At 39.3% G+C, this 18,003-nt stretch overlaps 1 protein-coding gene across 1 annotated transcript in view; it reads right to left on the bottom strand.

Moving 5' to 3' along the window:
• Scn11a (sodium voltage-gated channel alpha subunit 11) overlaps positions 1-18,003 on the bottom strand; it is an 82,157-nt gene that overhangs the window by 13,584 nt on the left and 50,570 nt on the right. The window contains exons 17-24 of the mRNA XM_076869138.2: positions 15,322-15,429; positions 14,506-14,623; positions 12,636-12,790; positions 9,532-9,705; positions 6,976-7,077; positions 6,142-6,396; positions 5,928-5,981; positions 912-1,053 (exon numbers count right to left, since the gene is read on the bottom strand). Of these exons, the coding sequence (XP_076725253.1) occupies positions 912-1,053; positions 5,928-5,981; positions 6,142-6,396; positions 6,976-7,077; positions 9,532-9,705; positions 12,636-12,790; positions 14,506-14,623; positions 15,322-15,429 (1,108 nt within the window). The remainder of the gene's footprint in view (positions 1-911; positions 1,054-5,927; positions 5,982-6,141; positions 6,397-6,975; positions 7,078-9,531; positions 9,706-12,635; positions 12,791-14,505; positions 14,624-15,321; positions 15,430-18,003) is intronic.

Genomic DNA, 18,003 nt, shown 5'->3' on the forward strand with positions numbered 1-18,003 from the left:
AAAGAAATTATATGTTTAGTTAGAAAATTACTGGGGAGAATTATACTAAAATGTTAAGAGTCACTATCTCAAGTGGTTACCATTAGGTGATTGCTCTCAGGTGATATATATTTTATTTTTATGTTCCTTAATTTACTACTTTTAGTATGAAGCTCCTGTGGATTTTGGAATCAGAAAAATAAAGATCTGTTTATTATAATGCATGGGGAAAGACCTCTCTAGCTCTTCCTCTTCCTCAGTGATCTTTCCAAGTAGGTTCAATAGATCTGCTGAGACTGATGTTGGGAACCAGGAAAAAGTTTGTTGAAACAGGAAAGTTCATACTTTTTAATCATGGATTAAAAAAAAAACTTGGAATGTTATTAAAATATGACTCTAGGTCATAAATACTAATCCTGGTGATTGCTATTCTATTAAAATTCAATTATTATCAGATTTAATCTCAACAACAACAGTGTCCATTGAAGGATAAGATAAACATAAAAATAACGACTTTGGAGGATTTTCTCAGGCACAAGCTTTTTGTTCTCAAGCAGATAATAGAAGCTTCTCTGCACAACCATCTACATCAGAATCATGTCCCATTAAAGCCCTTGACAGGTGCCATAATTTTATTGTCTTTTAATGCTGAGTAATATTCCATTGTGTATATATATATATATATATATACCACAATTTCTTTATCCATTCATCTATTGAAGGGCATCTATCTAGGTCGGATGTCATTACCCTAGGTACATGTATGATTGCACAAACGGTGCGACTCTACATCGTGTACAACCAGAGAAATGAAAAGTTGTGCTCCATTTGTGTACAACGAAATGCATTCTGCTGTCATGTATAACTAATTAGAATAAATTTTTAAAAATTAAAAAGAAAAAGAAAAGCTATTGGCAGGATAACCCAGATACTTATCTTTTTCTGCTGTTGGTTGAAGTTGTCAATAATAACACCAATAAAGAGATTCAGAGTGAAGAATGACCCAAAGATGATAAAAACAACAAAGTAAAGGTACATGAGTGGTTTTGCCTCAAATGCTGGCTGTTTTTCTTCCTGTTAGGGATTTTTTTAATGAGAGAAAAAACAATTATTTAAGAAAAATTAAACCATCCTAGCTGTTTTACTTACAAGACCAAAGCATTTTTTTTTCTTTTCACCAGCAACATCACACACTTAACCTCCTCCAGATGACCCTGGTACTTTGCTTTTCCTTGCTTAGCTTGAATGGTGCACATAGTAGGAATACGGGGTGGGGGAGGCTCAGGCTTTTCTTCTGAGCAATGGAGAATCATTAGAGGATTGTGAGAGAGGTGTGGAATGATCCAATTTGCTTTTTGAAAGCCTCCTGAGCATTGCAAATTATATTCCATGCCTATATAATTATGTCAAAATGAATTAATACAAAATAATTTAAAAAAAAAAGAGTTCAGCTTCTCAGGGTACCAGTGTAAGACAGAAGAGAATAGAACCTGGATATGAAGAAATGAATTAAAGCTTCAGTCTTCAGCAGAGACTTGAATGAATTCAAAAGTCAAAAGATTTTGGGCTGGGGATTTAGCTCAGTTGGTAGAGTGCTTTCCTTGCATGCACAAGGCCCTGGGTTCAATCCCCAGAACCATAGAAAAAAAGAAAGAAAGAAATTCAAAGATATTCCTCTTTTTTAAAAATATTTTTTTTAGTTGTTAATGGACCTTTATTTACTTGGTGCTGAGGATTGAGCCCTGTGCCTCACACATGCTAGGCAAGCACTCCACTACTGAGCCACAACCCCAGCTCTTCTTCCTCATTTTTTAACATTGACAATATATTTCAAGTTTTCCACCAGTAGTTGAATTTCTTTTTATTGTTATCTCCTACATTTTGGCTTGAAATGAACTTCTGTCATGTGCTTTGTATACTGATACAATTCTATGATACAGTCTCTAAATATCATTTAATATGAAGATCACAAATTTTCTTTTGGTTTACATTTGCCTAGTGTATATTTACCAGTTTGTTTACATTTAACTTCTCTGAATTATGCTTTTTTATGAGTTTACATTTACTTTATGAACCAACCAAGAACTCTTTTATGTGGGAATTTAACCTACTTAGATTTATTGAAATAAAAAATATATTTTTTAAGTTATTTTTTTTTAAAAGAAATTCTCCCTGAGTGTGTGTGTGTGTGTGTGTGTATATATATATATATATATATATATATATATATATATATATATATATATATATATATATATATATTTGTATTTAGAGGGAACAAAACTGGAGGAAAGACCACCAGAGAAGGGGCACATACACTGTAGGCAGAAATGACTAAACTGCCCACCTTTATTGAGCTACTGCATCTGTCATACAGAGACCACTGCCTTTCTCATGGTTCTGTGTATGGTTCCATTCCTTCACTCCTGAATTCCTAGTGCCTAGCACACCTCCTGATATGTAGGTTCTTATACACATGGAATGAATACATAAACGAATGAATGAACAATCAAGCTCTAGAAGGGACAAAAATTGGCTACAGCTCTTCCAGTTCAAGAAGTAGCCAAAAGCATCTGAGATTCTTTTCATCCAAGTGTCTCACATTACTTTAAAAAATTTTATATACATATATATATATATATATATATATAATATATAAAGAAATATTTAATATTATAGACATACATATTTTAAATTGACATAATAATTTCAATACACATATATAATATGCAATGATCTGATCAGGGTAATTGACATATCTATAACCTCAGACATTTATCATTTCTTTGTGTTGAGAACATTCAAAATCCTCTCTTCTGGCTATTTTAAAATATTCAATTATTTGCTGTCAACCTCAGTCATGCAACCAGGCTATAGAACATGAGTTATTCTTCCTATATAACTGTATTCCTGTAGCCATTTATCACCCTCTCTCCTCCAGCCGTATGCCCTTCTCAGAATCTGGTAACCATTATTTACTCTCTACTTCTGTCAGATCAACATTTTAGCTTCCAGATATAAGTGAGAATATGCAATACTTGGTTTTTGGTGCCTGCCATTTCATTTAAGATAACACCGCCAGTTTCATCAATATTGCAAATGACATGATTTTATTCACTCACGTGGTGGGTAATATTCCATTGTGTATACATACCATGCTTTCTCAATCCATTCATCTATTGGTGGACACCTAGGTTGGTTCCATATCTTGGCTATTTTGAATAGTGCTACAATAAACAGGAGTGAACCTGCCTCTTTAACATACTCATTTCAATCCCTTTGAACATATACCCACTAGTGAGGTCATTGAGTCATATGTAAGTTTTATTTCTTTTTTTTTTTTTGAGGAACCTCAATACTATTGTCCATGTCATTACTATTTTACATCCCCACCATTGTTGTAAGAAGGCTCTTCTTTCTCTGCATCCTTAGCAGCATTTGTTAAGTTTTTGGTCTTGACAATAGCTACTCTAACTGGATTGAGATGATACCTCATTGTGATTTTTGATCTGCATTCTTCTGATGATTGGTAATGTTGAGCATTTTTTCCATATACTTGTTGGCTATTTGTATATCCTCTTTTGAGAAATGTCTATTCAAGTCATTTGGCCAATTTAAGTTGGATTAGTTCCTTATATATTTTGCATATTAATCCCTTGTTGGGTGAATAGTTTGCACATATTGCCATTGGATTCATGCATGCATGTTAGGTAGATGATGAGATTTCTCTTTCTTCTTCCTGATCATATTCAAAGATATAGCTAGCACTGTAGAGAGCTCCATTGCCACTGAAGTATATTTATATTTGTTATTCAACACCTCTCATATAGGCTCGGGTAATGGAGACAGTTATTAAAAATACTTTTCTCTTATGCCTTAAAGACTTGGCCTTCATACCAGTTGGCTTGAGGCTTCCATTTATTTCAACAAAGAACAGGCATTAGGACAGAAATAATATAATGGGAAGAAAGAATTAAGGTTCAGCATCTGACATTTAAAATAAGATATCGCAATGGGCTAGTAGGCTTGCAAGTTGTTATTGCCTTGAGAAATAAGAATATCTACATTCCTTCATGTCCCTCTTTGGCCATATCAAGGTCTTAGAGTAGACAAGTTTTACGTGAGGGTGGTTTAGACAAGAGGAGGAAATTGAGGGGTGTGGAAAAGAAACATAATCAGAGGTTCAAGATGTATGTCCTGATTCTTTCTCTTTGGTCTGGAGAGGAAAAATGGGGTCCAATAAATTGAGTGGAATGTGGAAGGCAAAGAAGATGTTCTTGCTTTAATCTGTATTTTTCTGAGAGGAAACTACTTCTTGGAAGACCTGGGATATACTGGGTAGGCAGGCTGACCTACGGGCCTGGGGAAGCATAATCAGGTAGAGTGAGGTTCCTTGAATCTCTCAGTTCCCATGTGGCTTAGATATGGAGTTGATAGTCATGGACCTGCCATGGTAGACCTTGTAGCAAAGGATAGGAGTAGTCTTTTAGGCCAGGGACCATGAGAAGGAGTCATATATATAAGTTTTATTTCTATTTTTTGGAAGAACCTCAATACTGCTTTCCATGTCATTACTATTTAATCTGAGAGTCTGTGTGAGGCCATGAAGAATTGATAGGGGAAAGTGGCCCAGGTATTTACCAGTTGAAATTGCAATATTTAATACCAGTAGGATGCCCTGTGATTTTGCAGACAAGGATCATAATGCAGCGATCGGTATACAACAGGTAGTGCACACTAAGACCAGAACCACAATAGGCACCCTTCCACACATTTCCACCCCACCTCCAGCATTCATCCTGGTAAGCCACACGCCTCTTCTGCCATACATCTGCAGAAGCTTTCCTTCATACCCTACACTTCCACCTCAAGGCAGATGAATGCCCAACACAAACTAAGGTTAAGTTCATGTATTCGAAAGGAAAAAAAGAAATGAATACAACTATATTTTAAAATGTGTCCTTTGTTACATAGTATAACTATAATATTATATTGTATATATAATATATATTTATATAACATAAATGCTATAGTATAAATTGTATATATGTGTAATATAATTGTATAATTATTATAAACACTTAAGTTTCTACTACTAGCTTTTCCTTTCCAGAAACTGGATTTTATTAACATACTCAGAATAAAGCAAATTCAGATTTGTTGCTATGCATTATCTACCTATGAACTCATAATGACAGTCTGTGAATTTATAATGAGAACTAGAATGACCATAAAGACAAATTTGCATTCCTTAACGTGTCTGTTATAGTACTCATACCATCTCCACTGCCATTGCCCTCTTACACATTTAAACACTTACCATGTGTCAGGCATCCACCCTGCAGACCCCCAAATAGAACAACGCACACACATGTGCCTGATAAGAAAAAAAAAAAACACACCTCCCCCATTGATTTCATTCTCGATTCAACCATTTGCTTACTCTGTGGCTTTGGGCAACTATTTTTTTTTTTTAAAACTGGAATCCAACAATCGGCAATCACCAGAATCCCCTCTAGTCTGCAGGGAAACTGGAGTCTTGGGAAGCCCTCTCTTACTCAGATGTAGCCCAGTCTTAAAGTTTTCTCACAGTCTAAGATGGTCAGGTTGTCTTTGACATTTGGTTTCTTCTTCTCCATTCATTTGTAGAAGAGATTAGAGAAAAATCAAGACATCCCATGATTATATGGCTTCTGGCTCCATCTTCACATGAACAGTCTTCCCTTATTCACCATGGAGAAGGAAGACTGGACTTTAGAGAATACTGGGATTTCAGATACAAATTGGACATGATTAGAATACCGTTTAATCAGACTGGTATTTTGTAATTTTGTCCCAAGGAAAACAAGGCAGAGAGCTCTCTGGCTGTGGAAACTCCAAGGCAGGAAGTTTTGGACTATCTATCATTTGACCCTAACATTCTAGAACATAGGGGAACAGGAACTCACCCCTCTGGAATCAACAGCTGCTTCCATGATGTCCAGCCAGCCTTTATATGTTGCCTACAACAGAAGCAAAGAAACACGGATACAACTGCAGACTTTGCCATCAACAGACACAGCTGATTCTGTCATTTTAAATAGAGTCACTAGGTTTTAGTAAAAAATGATTTACAGTTCTTACAGGTTTTCTCCGGGTGAAAAATCCACCAACAGCACTTACCACTTGCAACAGAGCAAGGTAAGCGATCCCCACATTGTCAAAGTTGACTTCCAGGTTCACCCAAGTCTCATTACACTGACTTCGGTTCTCAACATAAGGAAGATATTTGCTTTTATCTTTTCCACGAATGCATCTTCCAAAATGTCCGGAAAAGAAGTTTACTCCCAGGATACAAAATATGAGCCAGAAAATCAGGCAAACGAGCAAAACGTTGAGAATGGCAGGAATGGCCCCTATGAGAGCATTGACCACCACCTTCAGGAAAACAAAACAAAAGAAGAACATAAACAAACGTGTAGGCCTCACCCATAGCTTGATCACCTCAGGATGGGCCTGATGGGCGTGGCTGGTTCTCTTGAAGCTCTGTCTGACAGGCTCCACTCCTGGCTCCTGTTTCCACTGAGAAGAACTTGAGGATGAGCTTAGAAACTTAGAAGACAGCTGCCCTAGGATCCTGAAGGGAAGCCACCTCAACTGTCACAGAAGATCTCTTGGGAGTATCCCAGACTTTTCTCCACCACTTAGACTCTAAGCACTGGACTGGGTGGGAGGAATCCCAAGAAAATCTTAGCAACGCAAAGAAAAGCCCAAGTTGGGGGCTGGGGATGTGGCTCAAGCAGTAGCGCGCTCGCCTGGCATGCGTGCGACCTGGGTTCGATCCTCAGCACCACATACAGTTGTGTCCACCTATAACTAAAGAATAAATATTAAAAAATTCTCTCTCTCTCTCTCTCTCTCTCTTTAAAAAAAAAAGAAGCCCAAGTTGCAAGAGTCGTGGGCTCCTCGCCATATCTCTGTTAGCTAAATTTCCACCCATCCACCTGGAGAAGGTACCTTCATTCCTTCAAACTGAGACAGCGCTCGAAGAGGTCTCAGTGCTCGCAGAGTCCGAAGGGGCTTCCACGTATTTACGGTGAAGAGACTGACCACGGACACCTGGTGGGAGGAGATCCTGACTGGTGAGTGCTCCTAACTCTTGCCCAGGGTTCAGCACAGGCTCAAGAGCCCCTGTCTTAAATCAGTCCCAAAGAATCAAAGGCTGAATGTTTTCTCTGATACCCAGGTCCTAATTCACAATGGAGGGAGAAGAGAGGTACTTTGAATTAGACAGAGGGGAGTGAAGGGAGGGAGGGGAAATGAGGATTGGAATGATAGTAGAATGAATTGGACATTATTATCTTATGTGCATATATAATGACATGACCCGCGTAACTCTCCATCATGTACAACCAGATGAATGAGAAGTCATACTCCATTTATGTATGGAGTGTCAAAACGTGGTCTGCTGTCATGTATTAATTAGAACAAATTTAAAAATATATTTTTAAAAAAGAGCCCCCTTTTCTGAGAGGCTGAGCACAATTGTTATTGTCAGACTGTTCTGGAAGGGAAGGTGCAGATGGAGAGTCCACTTTTCTCCTTGTCTGGCAAAGCTACAGTCCACAAAAGCTGGAATAATGCATTTATATTATTTGTCCAATGAAAGATGAAAAAAAAAAGTTGAGAAATTGTTGTGAATCATAGGAAACCAAAGAGATGTGACAGTGGTATCATAGTATGGAATTGGGGCAGGGGTAGAGGGTGGACGGGTAGAAAGAACTCATCATAAAGAATCTTGTTTTGACAACTGGCAAAACTGGAAAACAGGCGTGGGTTTTAGTTAGGGGTCAATGCTGAATTTTCTTTGAGCATTGTATTGTGATTATGACAGACAATGTCCTCGTTAGGAAACACATGTTGACAGGTTGAGAGGTAAAGAGACATGATGCTTGCAACTCAATCTTAAGCATTTTAGAGAAAAAAATGGAGAGAGAGAATGAAAAAGAGTAGCAAACAGAGGAGCGACAATATTGCTAACTGGTCAAGCTGGGGAAAGAGTAGGAGGAGTTCTTAATACTATTTCTTACACCTTTTCAGAAAGTTTAAGATCAAAAATAAAAAGTTATAAAGAAAAACTAATTTGTTTGCTAATATTTTTTCTTTCTCAAATAGCCCCCTTTTTGTGAAATAAAAAGCATTTTTCTCTCCCCAATACTTTTCCCTTATGGCATAGGACTGAGGGTTGGAAAGCTCTGGTAAGAACACAAAATGAAAATTTAGCAATCTGCTGAACTTAAGCTGAGGGTGACTCCTTGCAGATCTTCAGTCATTCTTATTAGTCATGAAAAGTCTTCCGAGGTTCATCTAGAATGAGGAGTTGCTCAGCTGGCCAGGGAGTTATGATGCCCCTGACTAAGCCAATGTCAAAGTTTGCTATTAACCCAAAACATTCTGCACACATCCTGCCAACTACACTGCACTAGTAGCAACTTTTCAAATTAAGAGAAATTAGTGAATATGACAGAATGATAAGATTTTAAAATTTGTCATCAACTTCAAATGTTTCTATGTGTAATTTTTTCAATGGACTTCTTGCTTGAAGTAGCATTGCTTATTGAAGGAGTATTAGGCACCTCTCCAAGTACCCCTACTTTGCCCCTAGTCAGAGGGAGAAGGATGGCAGAGCTTAGCTGTTCATCTGGCTTTACCAAATTACTGTCCTTCTTGCTGGGAAGAGGTGTTTCAACAGGGACACTCGTCACCTTTCACCTGGAATCTTACCCCCATCTCTGTTCCATCAAATTTGGAAACATTGATGAAACCCATGAGAATACCCAGTGTTTCCCAATCTACTGCATTCTTCAGTGGGATGTCTTCCAATAGTTTTATCTTTTATCTACATGCTATACACAATGGCATATTACTCAGCATTAAAAGAGAATCAAATCATGGCATTTACAGGTAAATGGTTGGAGTTGGAGAACATAATGCTAACTGAAGTTTGTCAATCCCCAAAACCAAATGCTGAATGTTTTCTCTGATATAAGGATGCTGATTCATAAGAGGGGGGGATGGGAGGATTAGATGGACTCTAGATTGGGGAAAGAGATAAAGGGGAGGGGGGTGGAGGGGGGCCATGGGGGTAGGAAATATATTGGAATGAGATGGACATCATTACCCTAAGTACATGTATAAAGACATGAATGGTGTAACTCTGCTTTGTGTACAACAAGAGATGTGAAAAATTGTGCTGCATATGAAAAAAATTGTGCTGTAATATTAATTGTAATTCATTCTGCTGTCATATGTAACAAATTTTTTTAAAAAATTAAGAAATAGCCAGTGACATTAAAGGTTGGGAAGGTGAGCATAGGAAGTATCATGGATGAGAGGTGGGGCACAAGGAAGGCTGAAATTACATCGGACAAAAAACATTGAGTTACAAGTACTGTGAGGAGGCAATGATAACAAGTAAATAATTTGGAGAGGCACACAGGAAAAGCAAATCCTCAATAGTCCCCTTCCCCAACCCACCTCTACCTGCATCGGTCACAGACATGGGAAACTTACAATCACAATGATGAAATCGAGCCAGCACCAGGCACTGGTGAAATACTTCCCAAATCCAAAGGCCACCCATTTCAGACCCATCTCGAAGATGAAAATATATGTGAAAACATGGTCAGTATAATTTAGTATTTCTCGGACATGTGGCCGCTTGTCAAGGTGAACATCTTCAAATACCTGAGATAATAAAGCACATCCAGCCATAGGCCACGCTGAATATTTGCAAAACACTCCTTGCTTACTTTTTGTTTTTCTTGCTATTGTGAATAAAAGCGAGCCCCTCTCCTGGTGATGCAGTTTCGCTCAAAAGAAATCAAGGTTGATTTTTTTTTCCCAATGGAATCAAATCCCTGAGTACATGAAAATGGAAAATGCCATTTCTATACTTCTGTTGCTCTCTGGGTCCCATGGTCTTTCTTCACTAGTCAACCAGAATAGAAAACATCTTCCTAGTGGATCACCACACCATTTCCTGGACTTTCTAATCTTTTCAGGGCTTGCCAAGTGTATCTTTTCAACCTTTCCAGAAACACCCGATGGCACAGATCATCTCTTTCATCTTCCTAGTCCTCTCGGTGGCTTTATGCAGTGTCTCTCTATTGCTGATGGTATTGAGTCCAAATGCTCTAAGCCCACACTTGAGACGCAGGTCTGAAGTCTGTCATTTCCTCCAACAAGCAGCCTTAGCCATTTACCCCATTTCCCCTGCAAATAATACCATTTTCTATATGTGCCATGACACACTAAATTTGAGCAGCTCTGGACTTGATTTCCCAAGATAAATCACTTCAAATATTAAACATTCACTAAGTGTGATCATGAAAACGAGACTTATTGGTTTTCAGAGAGACCCTGTTTTCATGCTACATCCAAGCATTTCCCTCACCTGAAGTATGTGTGTGATTCTGCAAGGTTGATACAATTAGGATATCACCTGTCCTTTTGGCCTACACATAGTGAGGATGAAAGAAAGGAGAGAAGGGAGCCTAGTATTAAACCTGCCCAAGACACAGAGAAATGCTCAGGCAGGCAAGAACTTAACACTGCTATTGGGCCTGAAGGCAAGCCTATAGCCCCGGGGAAAAAAAGAATGTGAAAGGGTAAAACAGCCTCTCTTCCTGCTACCAAACGGGTTTTTGACGAGAGAAACCTTCCATCTCTTCCTTGCCCTGCCAACCCCATCTCAGCCTTGAGATCTGAGCTTAGCTCTCATGTCCTACAGGAAACTGTCCTATTCCCACAAGGCTGGGGTAGGTGCCAATCCCTACCTGTCCCACTTCACCCACTGCTTATGATCTGGCCTATAATGGAGCCATCCATCTTCATTACTGCTCTCCAAGCTTCTGAAGGTCAGGGATTTGTCTGCTTGCCTCTTGAGGACAGACAAATCTGATTCGTGTTATAGGTTCATTTTCTCTCTCATTTTGGAAGCTCAGCATCAAACTGGTAAGCAAGTCTGAATTAGCAGAGCTCAGTTACAACTAGCCCATTTCATGATCCAGGAGGCTCTCATTATTATTTAGATGCCCAAACCAGAACTTTTCAGATTTTAACAAGCACAGATCACCTGGAGAACTCCTTACAAGGTAAGTTCGGATTCGGGAGGTTAAAAGAGGGCCAAGACAGCATTTCTAAGCTTCCAGGTGATGCTGATGCTGCTGGCTCATAGACCACATGCATTGGCAATGGATTAAGTGCTTCATATTTCATTTTTTTTTTACAAATATTACAATGAAATGGGCTGGGTCTGTCTCCTGGCACTCTCTGCTTTGTATATTCAGTATCGCTCTGCCCAGATGCCTGCATTGCCTCCTGAAGGCAGATGAGAACTGGGATTGTGAACCTCTGCTCTGTCTCTGATTATACAATGTCTCTCCACAATGCCCATAAGTGTGTCTCTAGGGCCTTCTGACAAGCATTTTTGGCTTGAGGATTTCCCTCTGCCTGGTCTACCCACATCTACAGACTCAGGAAGGGTCCCGTCAGTGCAGCTCTCCCAGCTGCCACAGAATATCCCAAGTACTGTTTGTAGAATAAAACCAAAGAAACCCCAACATTGGAATAAATGTAGATCACCAATGGACATGTAATCACCAAGAGACTACAGATAATCCTAGACCATGGACGAGCAACATACATCAATCAAGGGAGTTCAATGGGTGGTTCTAGAAGCATTTGGGTGTTTTTGTTTGTTTGTTTGTTTTTGTCTAAAATGAATTTACATTGCAGCAAGTAGTTACATGGGGATATATGTTGGTCACAGTCCCTGATGAGCTTTGGTATATTCTCATTTCTTTTCACGTAGAGATCGCATGGATATAAAGCATTAGCTAGAAGGCATGGGATGCGGGAACAAGACATTTCCTTGTCTTTTCTATTTGCTAGATAATGTGAAATGAGCTGTCACTCTAAATCAAGAAGGGGGACCCAGGACTTTGTTCACTTAGCCTAGCAAATTGTAAAAGCTGTTAGTTCCCTATGGTGGCCCTTTAAAGGGAAGACACAAGATAGAAGGGGAAGGAATGAGAGAGGAAGAAGGAGGTGGGGGGGGGGTAAGTGATAAGAGATTCCCAGGGAGGAGCTGGAGAGGGTACAAGAAGGACCAGAAGGTGTGAAGAGAGGAGGGAAAGGAAATGATGACTCTCTGACTACGGAGGCAAGTGGAGTTAGTGTTATTTCAAGCCACACAGGGACTCTTACCACGCTTGGTCTAGAAGGATCTAGCAGTGTCTCCTGGTCCCCTCCTTTTAGAAAGCAGAACTAGGAGCCTCAGGAAAAGAGAGGATGGGAGAATTGCTATCTGGAGTAGGAAATGTGTAGATACAACAGAAGTAGAAATTCTCCCAAAAAGGTGGTGGTGGTTGGGAGTAAATAGACAGGCCTGGACTCATGTTAAGGTGCTGGTTTGGGTTCATTTTTTCCCCCGCAGATAAAAGCATTTTTGGCTTGAGGATTTCCCAGGCGTAGGATAAACTCTGAAAAGTACATCAGTGAAGATCCCCCTCTGCCTGGTCTACCCACATCTACAGACTCAGGAAGGGCCCCGTCAGTGCAGCTCTCCCAGCTGCCCTGAAATGCAATGTCAACACGAGACCATGATAATTTACCAGCGTCCCACTGCTCAGCAGAATCACAAAGATAATAAAGCTCTCAAACCAGCTGTGTTTCACTATTTGGTAGCAGGTTTTCCGCAGGTTCCACCAAATGACCCAGGGAGACTTTCTCCTGTCCTTCCTACAGCAGGGAAAGAAGCAACGCAGACCTGAAAGGGATCAGAAGAAGCACTAGCGTTAGGAGCTCTAGTAAATTGCATTAACAGCTCCGAATATTCACTCCTCCTTCTATTGGCATCTCTTGCCTTGTGGCCTGACAAGGCAGACAGAGTCTCTTTCCAATCCCCTGAATGGACTCGGCCATGGCCAAGAGCATGGAGTGCACTTCATGGTGGGCCAGTGCTGAGCCTGGACTGGGTATGTTTTCACTTTCCCTCTCGCACCATAAGGAAGGCATGTTCAGGCTAACCCATTGGTTCTGGGAGGAGGATGATAGACGTGTGGAGTAGAGAGCCATGACCCAGTTGAGCTAAAGCTAGATTAGTGGATTTCCAGACAATATCACGATTCACATGGAAAGCCATACAACATTGCACAGATACCCAGTCTAGAACAACCGAATCGTGCAGGTGTATGTTTATTATTGTGTGCTTCTGAGGTTTTGTGGGTTGTTTATTACGAAATAATATTTTTGGCACTCATGTACAGATTGTGTTCAAAGAAATGAGGTAAGGATAGCCAAAGGCTTTGTGAACCCACCCAAGCCATACGTGAAAGAACTGGATCAATTATCAAGATGTCTACAAAGAGCTGAACATTTGTCCCAACACACATAAACCTTTAGCATGGATCACACTGTGCTTCTCTCCTAGTCTCTCCTTCTTCTTCTCCCAGTTCTGATGATCCTAACTTCATGATGATTCCAACATTCCACTCCTTTCCGCATCATCTTCCCAAGCCACTATGAGGTCTCCCTACTCTGCCTGTTTTCTCCCCCTATCTTTCAGAACATCAGTAGGTTAATTTTCCCAAAAGCCTATTTCTTCCCATCTTTTATCCCACTCCTCAGTCCTTCTAGCATCTGCCTTTCTTCTCCATCTCCACTGTTGCCATCTGGCACCTTCTTCAATGACCAGGCCAAATGGAAATTAGAACTATAGTCTCTTGAAAATCCCCAGCCTGGCCCCTGTGAAGTTTGGGGACTGTCAAACAATGCAGAAGAGAAATCAGAAACCCCTTCTTGGTGTTCCTTCTAGACTCAGTTTAATCCCAAATGGATGGAGAAATTTTTAATTTTTAGATTCATTTATCAATTTTTTATCACTTATTTATTGATTGATCCATACTTGTCAGATCCATTATCTGGGCCATATTTTATTTCTCGTACTAGACATACAAATATATAATTACATCGACTCATTTCATACAACAATCCTTCGCAGTCGGTGCCATTGTTATCTCCATTTTATGAATGAGGCATAGACAGGTTAACTACACTGAACAAGTCACGTGGCTAGTAAGGGGAGGGGCTAGAGTTTGAGTTTAGGAAGTCTGGATCCTGAGATGAAGGTAATAACCAAAATAGCCAAGTTCTTCTCTTGGTTTTCAACCTCAAATATATTCTGATAATGGATGTCCAGGGACTATACAATGTGGTAGACGTGTTGACCAGTGGACATTCTAGGGAAGTTTTCTAGAGTGTTTGTCCTTCTTGTTGGGCTGTGTGAGTGGAGCCCAACTAAATCAAGAATTTCCTGAAGTCCCCTCTTCGTGGACCCCATAATAGCCTCAAGAATCTCTGGATGCCTTGTCTTTCCTTTTGTCCCTATGAAAAAGGAAGACACCTACCAAAACCACAGAGCTACAAAGATCAGAAATACCATTCAAAGACTTTTTGAACTGTATGAAGAATATGGCCACTTACCTTTAGGCAAACATCTTTCTGGTTGCTTTTGTTGGGGAACAATTCTATATAAATATCCAAAGGCTTCCTGCAGATCTATAGTGCTACATTCTGATGGAATACTGATGGCATCAGACTTCTGCGCATCAGAAAAAGGAAAGGGGGAGTCATTTATCAAGACCCTGTTTCCCCAGGGTAGTATCTAATTCTTCATTATTGATTTGCTAGGGAAGAAACCAATGAGGTGGGGGCTTTGAGATCTGAAGGGTGTCGAGTTAGGTCCTTTCCTAAGTGCTCTGATCAGCCTGACTTCAGGAGAGAATTCACTAACCACTCTCCATGGCTGAGGAACAGCAAGGCATATGATGACTCGGGAAGAGTCTTTTTGTAGGGAGGAAAATGTCTTCCCTGAAGGTTGCCTAATCCCAGTTAGGAACTAGGTAATGAGAAGACCATTCTGCTGAGACTCTAACTTTAATCTGTCTCACTTTGTGAAACAGTAGACCTAGACCAGTGGTTCTTGTTCATGTTGCCCTGTAAGAGACATTTTGACAATGTCTGCAGACATTTTTAATCATCCAAACAGAGGTGGAGGATGTTACTGGGCATCTAGTGAAGAGAGGTCAAGGATCCTGCTAAATATTCTACAGTTTACAGAAAAGTCCCATAATAAAGAATTGTCCTGCCCTAAATGTCATAGTAGCAAAGTTGAAAAATGTTCTACTTAAAACTCAATTCTGGCGATTCTTTCTGCATTAGATATTTTTCCATAATGGCTCTTGTGGAGGTGTGTGGATGAGTCACATGTTCCTTCCGACAATTCCCAAAGAAAATTACCTTTCTGGGATTTTGCACAGCTAAATAAACCTCTTCCTCAGGAAACACATCAATTTCCACACTTTGATCTCCTGGGATGGCAGGCTTCTCCTGGTGAAGGTCAGAGGCCTGTCACAGAGAAGCCCAGAGTAAAATTAATATTTTTTCTGGACATTTTGATTGAGATTAAAAAAAAAAGTTTGAATTCTACTTAGCTTTTTGAGAGTCATGAGAATAGTCTGTGACATTACTCTATTTTAAAAAACTGCCCCTGGAAGAACTCAATGTGAAATGATTCTGGGAAACCTACTAGATAAAACAGATAATTGAAACTTAACTTCAAAGTTACATAATCAAAATAGTTACATAATCAAAATACCCTTCAAAAAATTCAGAGGTGAAATGTAAATGGGGATTTAATATATTCTTAAATGTGTCCTTCAAATTTAATAGCTAACTAATAAATTATTTAATTTATAATAATAAATTATTATAAATGGTACTGATATTCATTGCTATTATATAGTAAAAATAAAATCTATAATTATGTGATAGTCTGATATAAAAAGAGATGAGCAAAAATACTGAGAAGAAAAATTTAGAAAATAATATTTTTTTATCTTCTGGGGGCAGAGAGGGTTTCCATAGCAAAACAGGAAGCAAAATGCATAAAGAAAACTACAGCAATACAGAACTACATATAAATAAATTTGGTTCAATAATCTGGGAGTATATCTGAAAAGGATGCATGAAGTCATAGCTTAGGCAAGAATTTCATCCTATTGAAGGGTTTCTGCAAATATGATCATGATTTAAGACTATATCTACCCTTTGATCATTTGTGATAACACATATAAATATGCATACACACTTATGCATGTCCTCAAATATACATACATACATACCTACACACAAAAAAAGGAATAAACACACAGAGCAGACACTAGACAGAAATATAAAGTCGTAGCAACAGGTACTGGTGCCTAAAAATGCTTCATGTAAGAAAAGGAAACAGAGCTCTATCTGAGGTTAAAACTGAGGGGTGAAACTATTGGGATGAAGTTCTTGCAATTAAGGAAGAAGGCTAAAAAACAATAACAACAACAACGACAAAACCCTGTGTCAAATGCTCCTAGTTACAATAATAGAAAGCTGTTCACCTAAGAGAAAAAAGGAAGTAGAACCTAAGAAATAAGACCTGGTCAAAAGTACCCACTGGTTCAGTGACCAGATCTGCAATATGCTTACTGTCACTATTAGAAAAAAATCCCAGGTTGGTAATAAGAGAGATGGTTTTGAAATGGACGTCCCAGACAATGTATGGGAGACAATCATAGAACTTCAGCTGTAAGAGAGAGTGACAGATTCTTTCAATAAACATGAACTTTCAAACTAATGTTCCAAAATATATAACATAAAATCAATAGCCTTCCCCCAAAATAAAAACTGAGGCGAATGTACTTGAGAAAATATGAAAGCAATGTAATAAATTAAAAGAACCATTAAAATTAGTAAGTTTAGCATTTAATTTTTAAGAAAAAAACATACAGCCGGGTGCCATGGCACACACCTGTAATACCAGTAGCTCGGGAGGCTGAGGCAGGAGGATCTAGAGTTCAAAGCCAGCCTCAGCAACAGTGGGGCATTAAGCAACTCAGTGAGACCCTGTCTCTAAATAAAATACAAAATAGGGCTGGGATGTAGCTCAATGGTGAGTGCCCCTGAATTCAATCCCCCGTACCACCCCCTGCTCTGGGAAGCGGGGGAAGAAAGAAAGAAAAAGAAAAAAAAAATACATAGAGTTTCACACACTTGATGACACATGAGGATCTCTGTGAACCTCCTCTCCAGGGAATAACTGTAAGTGGTGAAAACTTCAGAATTTTTGAAGTCTCTGGAAATTGTCCTGAGAGCATACACCACAGGACAAAACACTCATTTAAGAAAACATACTAAAATTCAGTAAGGACAGCAGAAGTTTATCTGCAGCATTGGAGCCAACAGGTGCTTTCTCCTTCCAGACTCCCAACCCAAGTGAGGCAGGTATAGCCAAGATTATAAGGTTCCTTGACCCTCAGCTCCTAATCAAGGGATACAATACCTAATCAGGAGTTAAGGTCACCAGTACTTCTCATCTCCTCTTTCAGCTGAAGGGTCTAAATTCCTGGTGAGTGTGGCCAAAAAGTGAGCTCCCTTTTTCCATTCAGCGCCCCCCACACACAGGACAGAGACTTGACTGTGGAAGGAGCAGCCTGAGAATACTGGGACCCTGACCATTCTCACTTCAGCTTGCCTGGCCAGCAGAGGCTTTGGAGGTCTACTGAAAAAAGAAAACTGACCAGAAGAAAAGCTATTGCCCCTGTTAAGTACGTAGAATAGTGACTCCAAGATTTTTCCTAAGGTGTGAGGGGATCCATAAGAAAAAAGAACTCCAGAGCAATCCACCAATAAAAAACAAACAAACAACACAAAAAAAATGACTTTTATTTGAGAGAAAGTTCAGGCCTATGGGCATTCTTGAAAACAATAGAGAAATGGAGATTCTGTAGTAAGCAAATATGAAGAGGCTAGTAGCTTTTCTTGATTAAAGGCAATAAATTAGGTCATCATATTAACCACAGAGAACTGTGGGGAAAACATCCAAGAAGAATCTTTTGGGGTAAAATAAAATTCAAAAGAGTGTCCTTAAATGCTATCTCTTCT

This window comes from Callospermophilus lateralis, chromosome 1 (genome assembly GCF_048772815.1).
Source record: "Callospermophilus lateralis isolate mCalLat2 chromosome 1, mCalLat2.hap1, whole genome shotgun sequence".
Taxonomy (NCBI): domain Eukaryota; kingdom Metazoa; phylum Chordata; class Mammalia; order Rodentia; family Sciuridae; genus Callospermophilus; species Callospermophilus lateralis.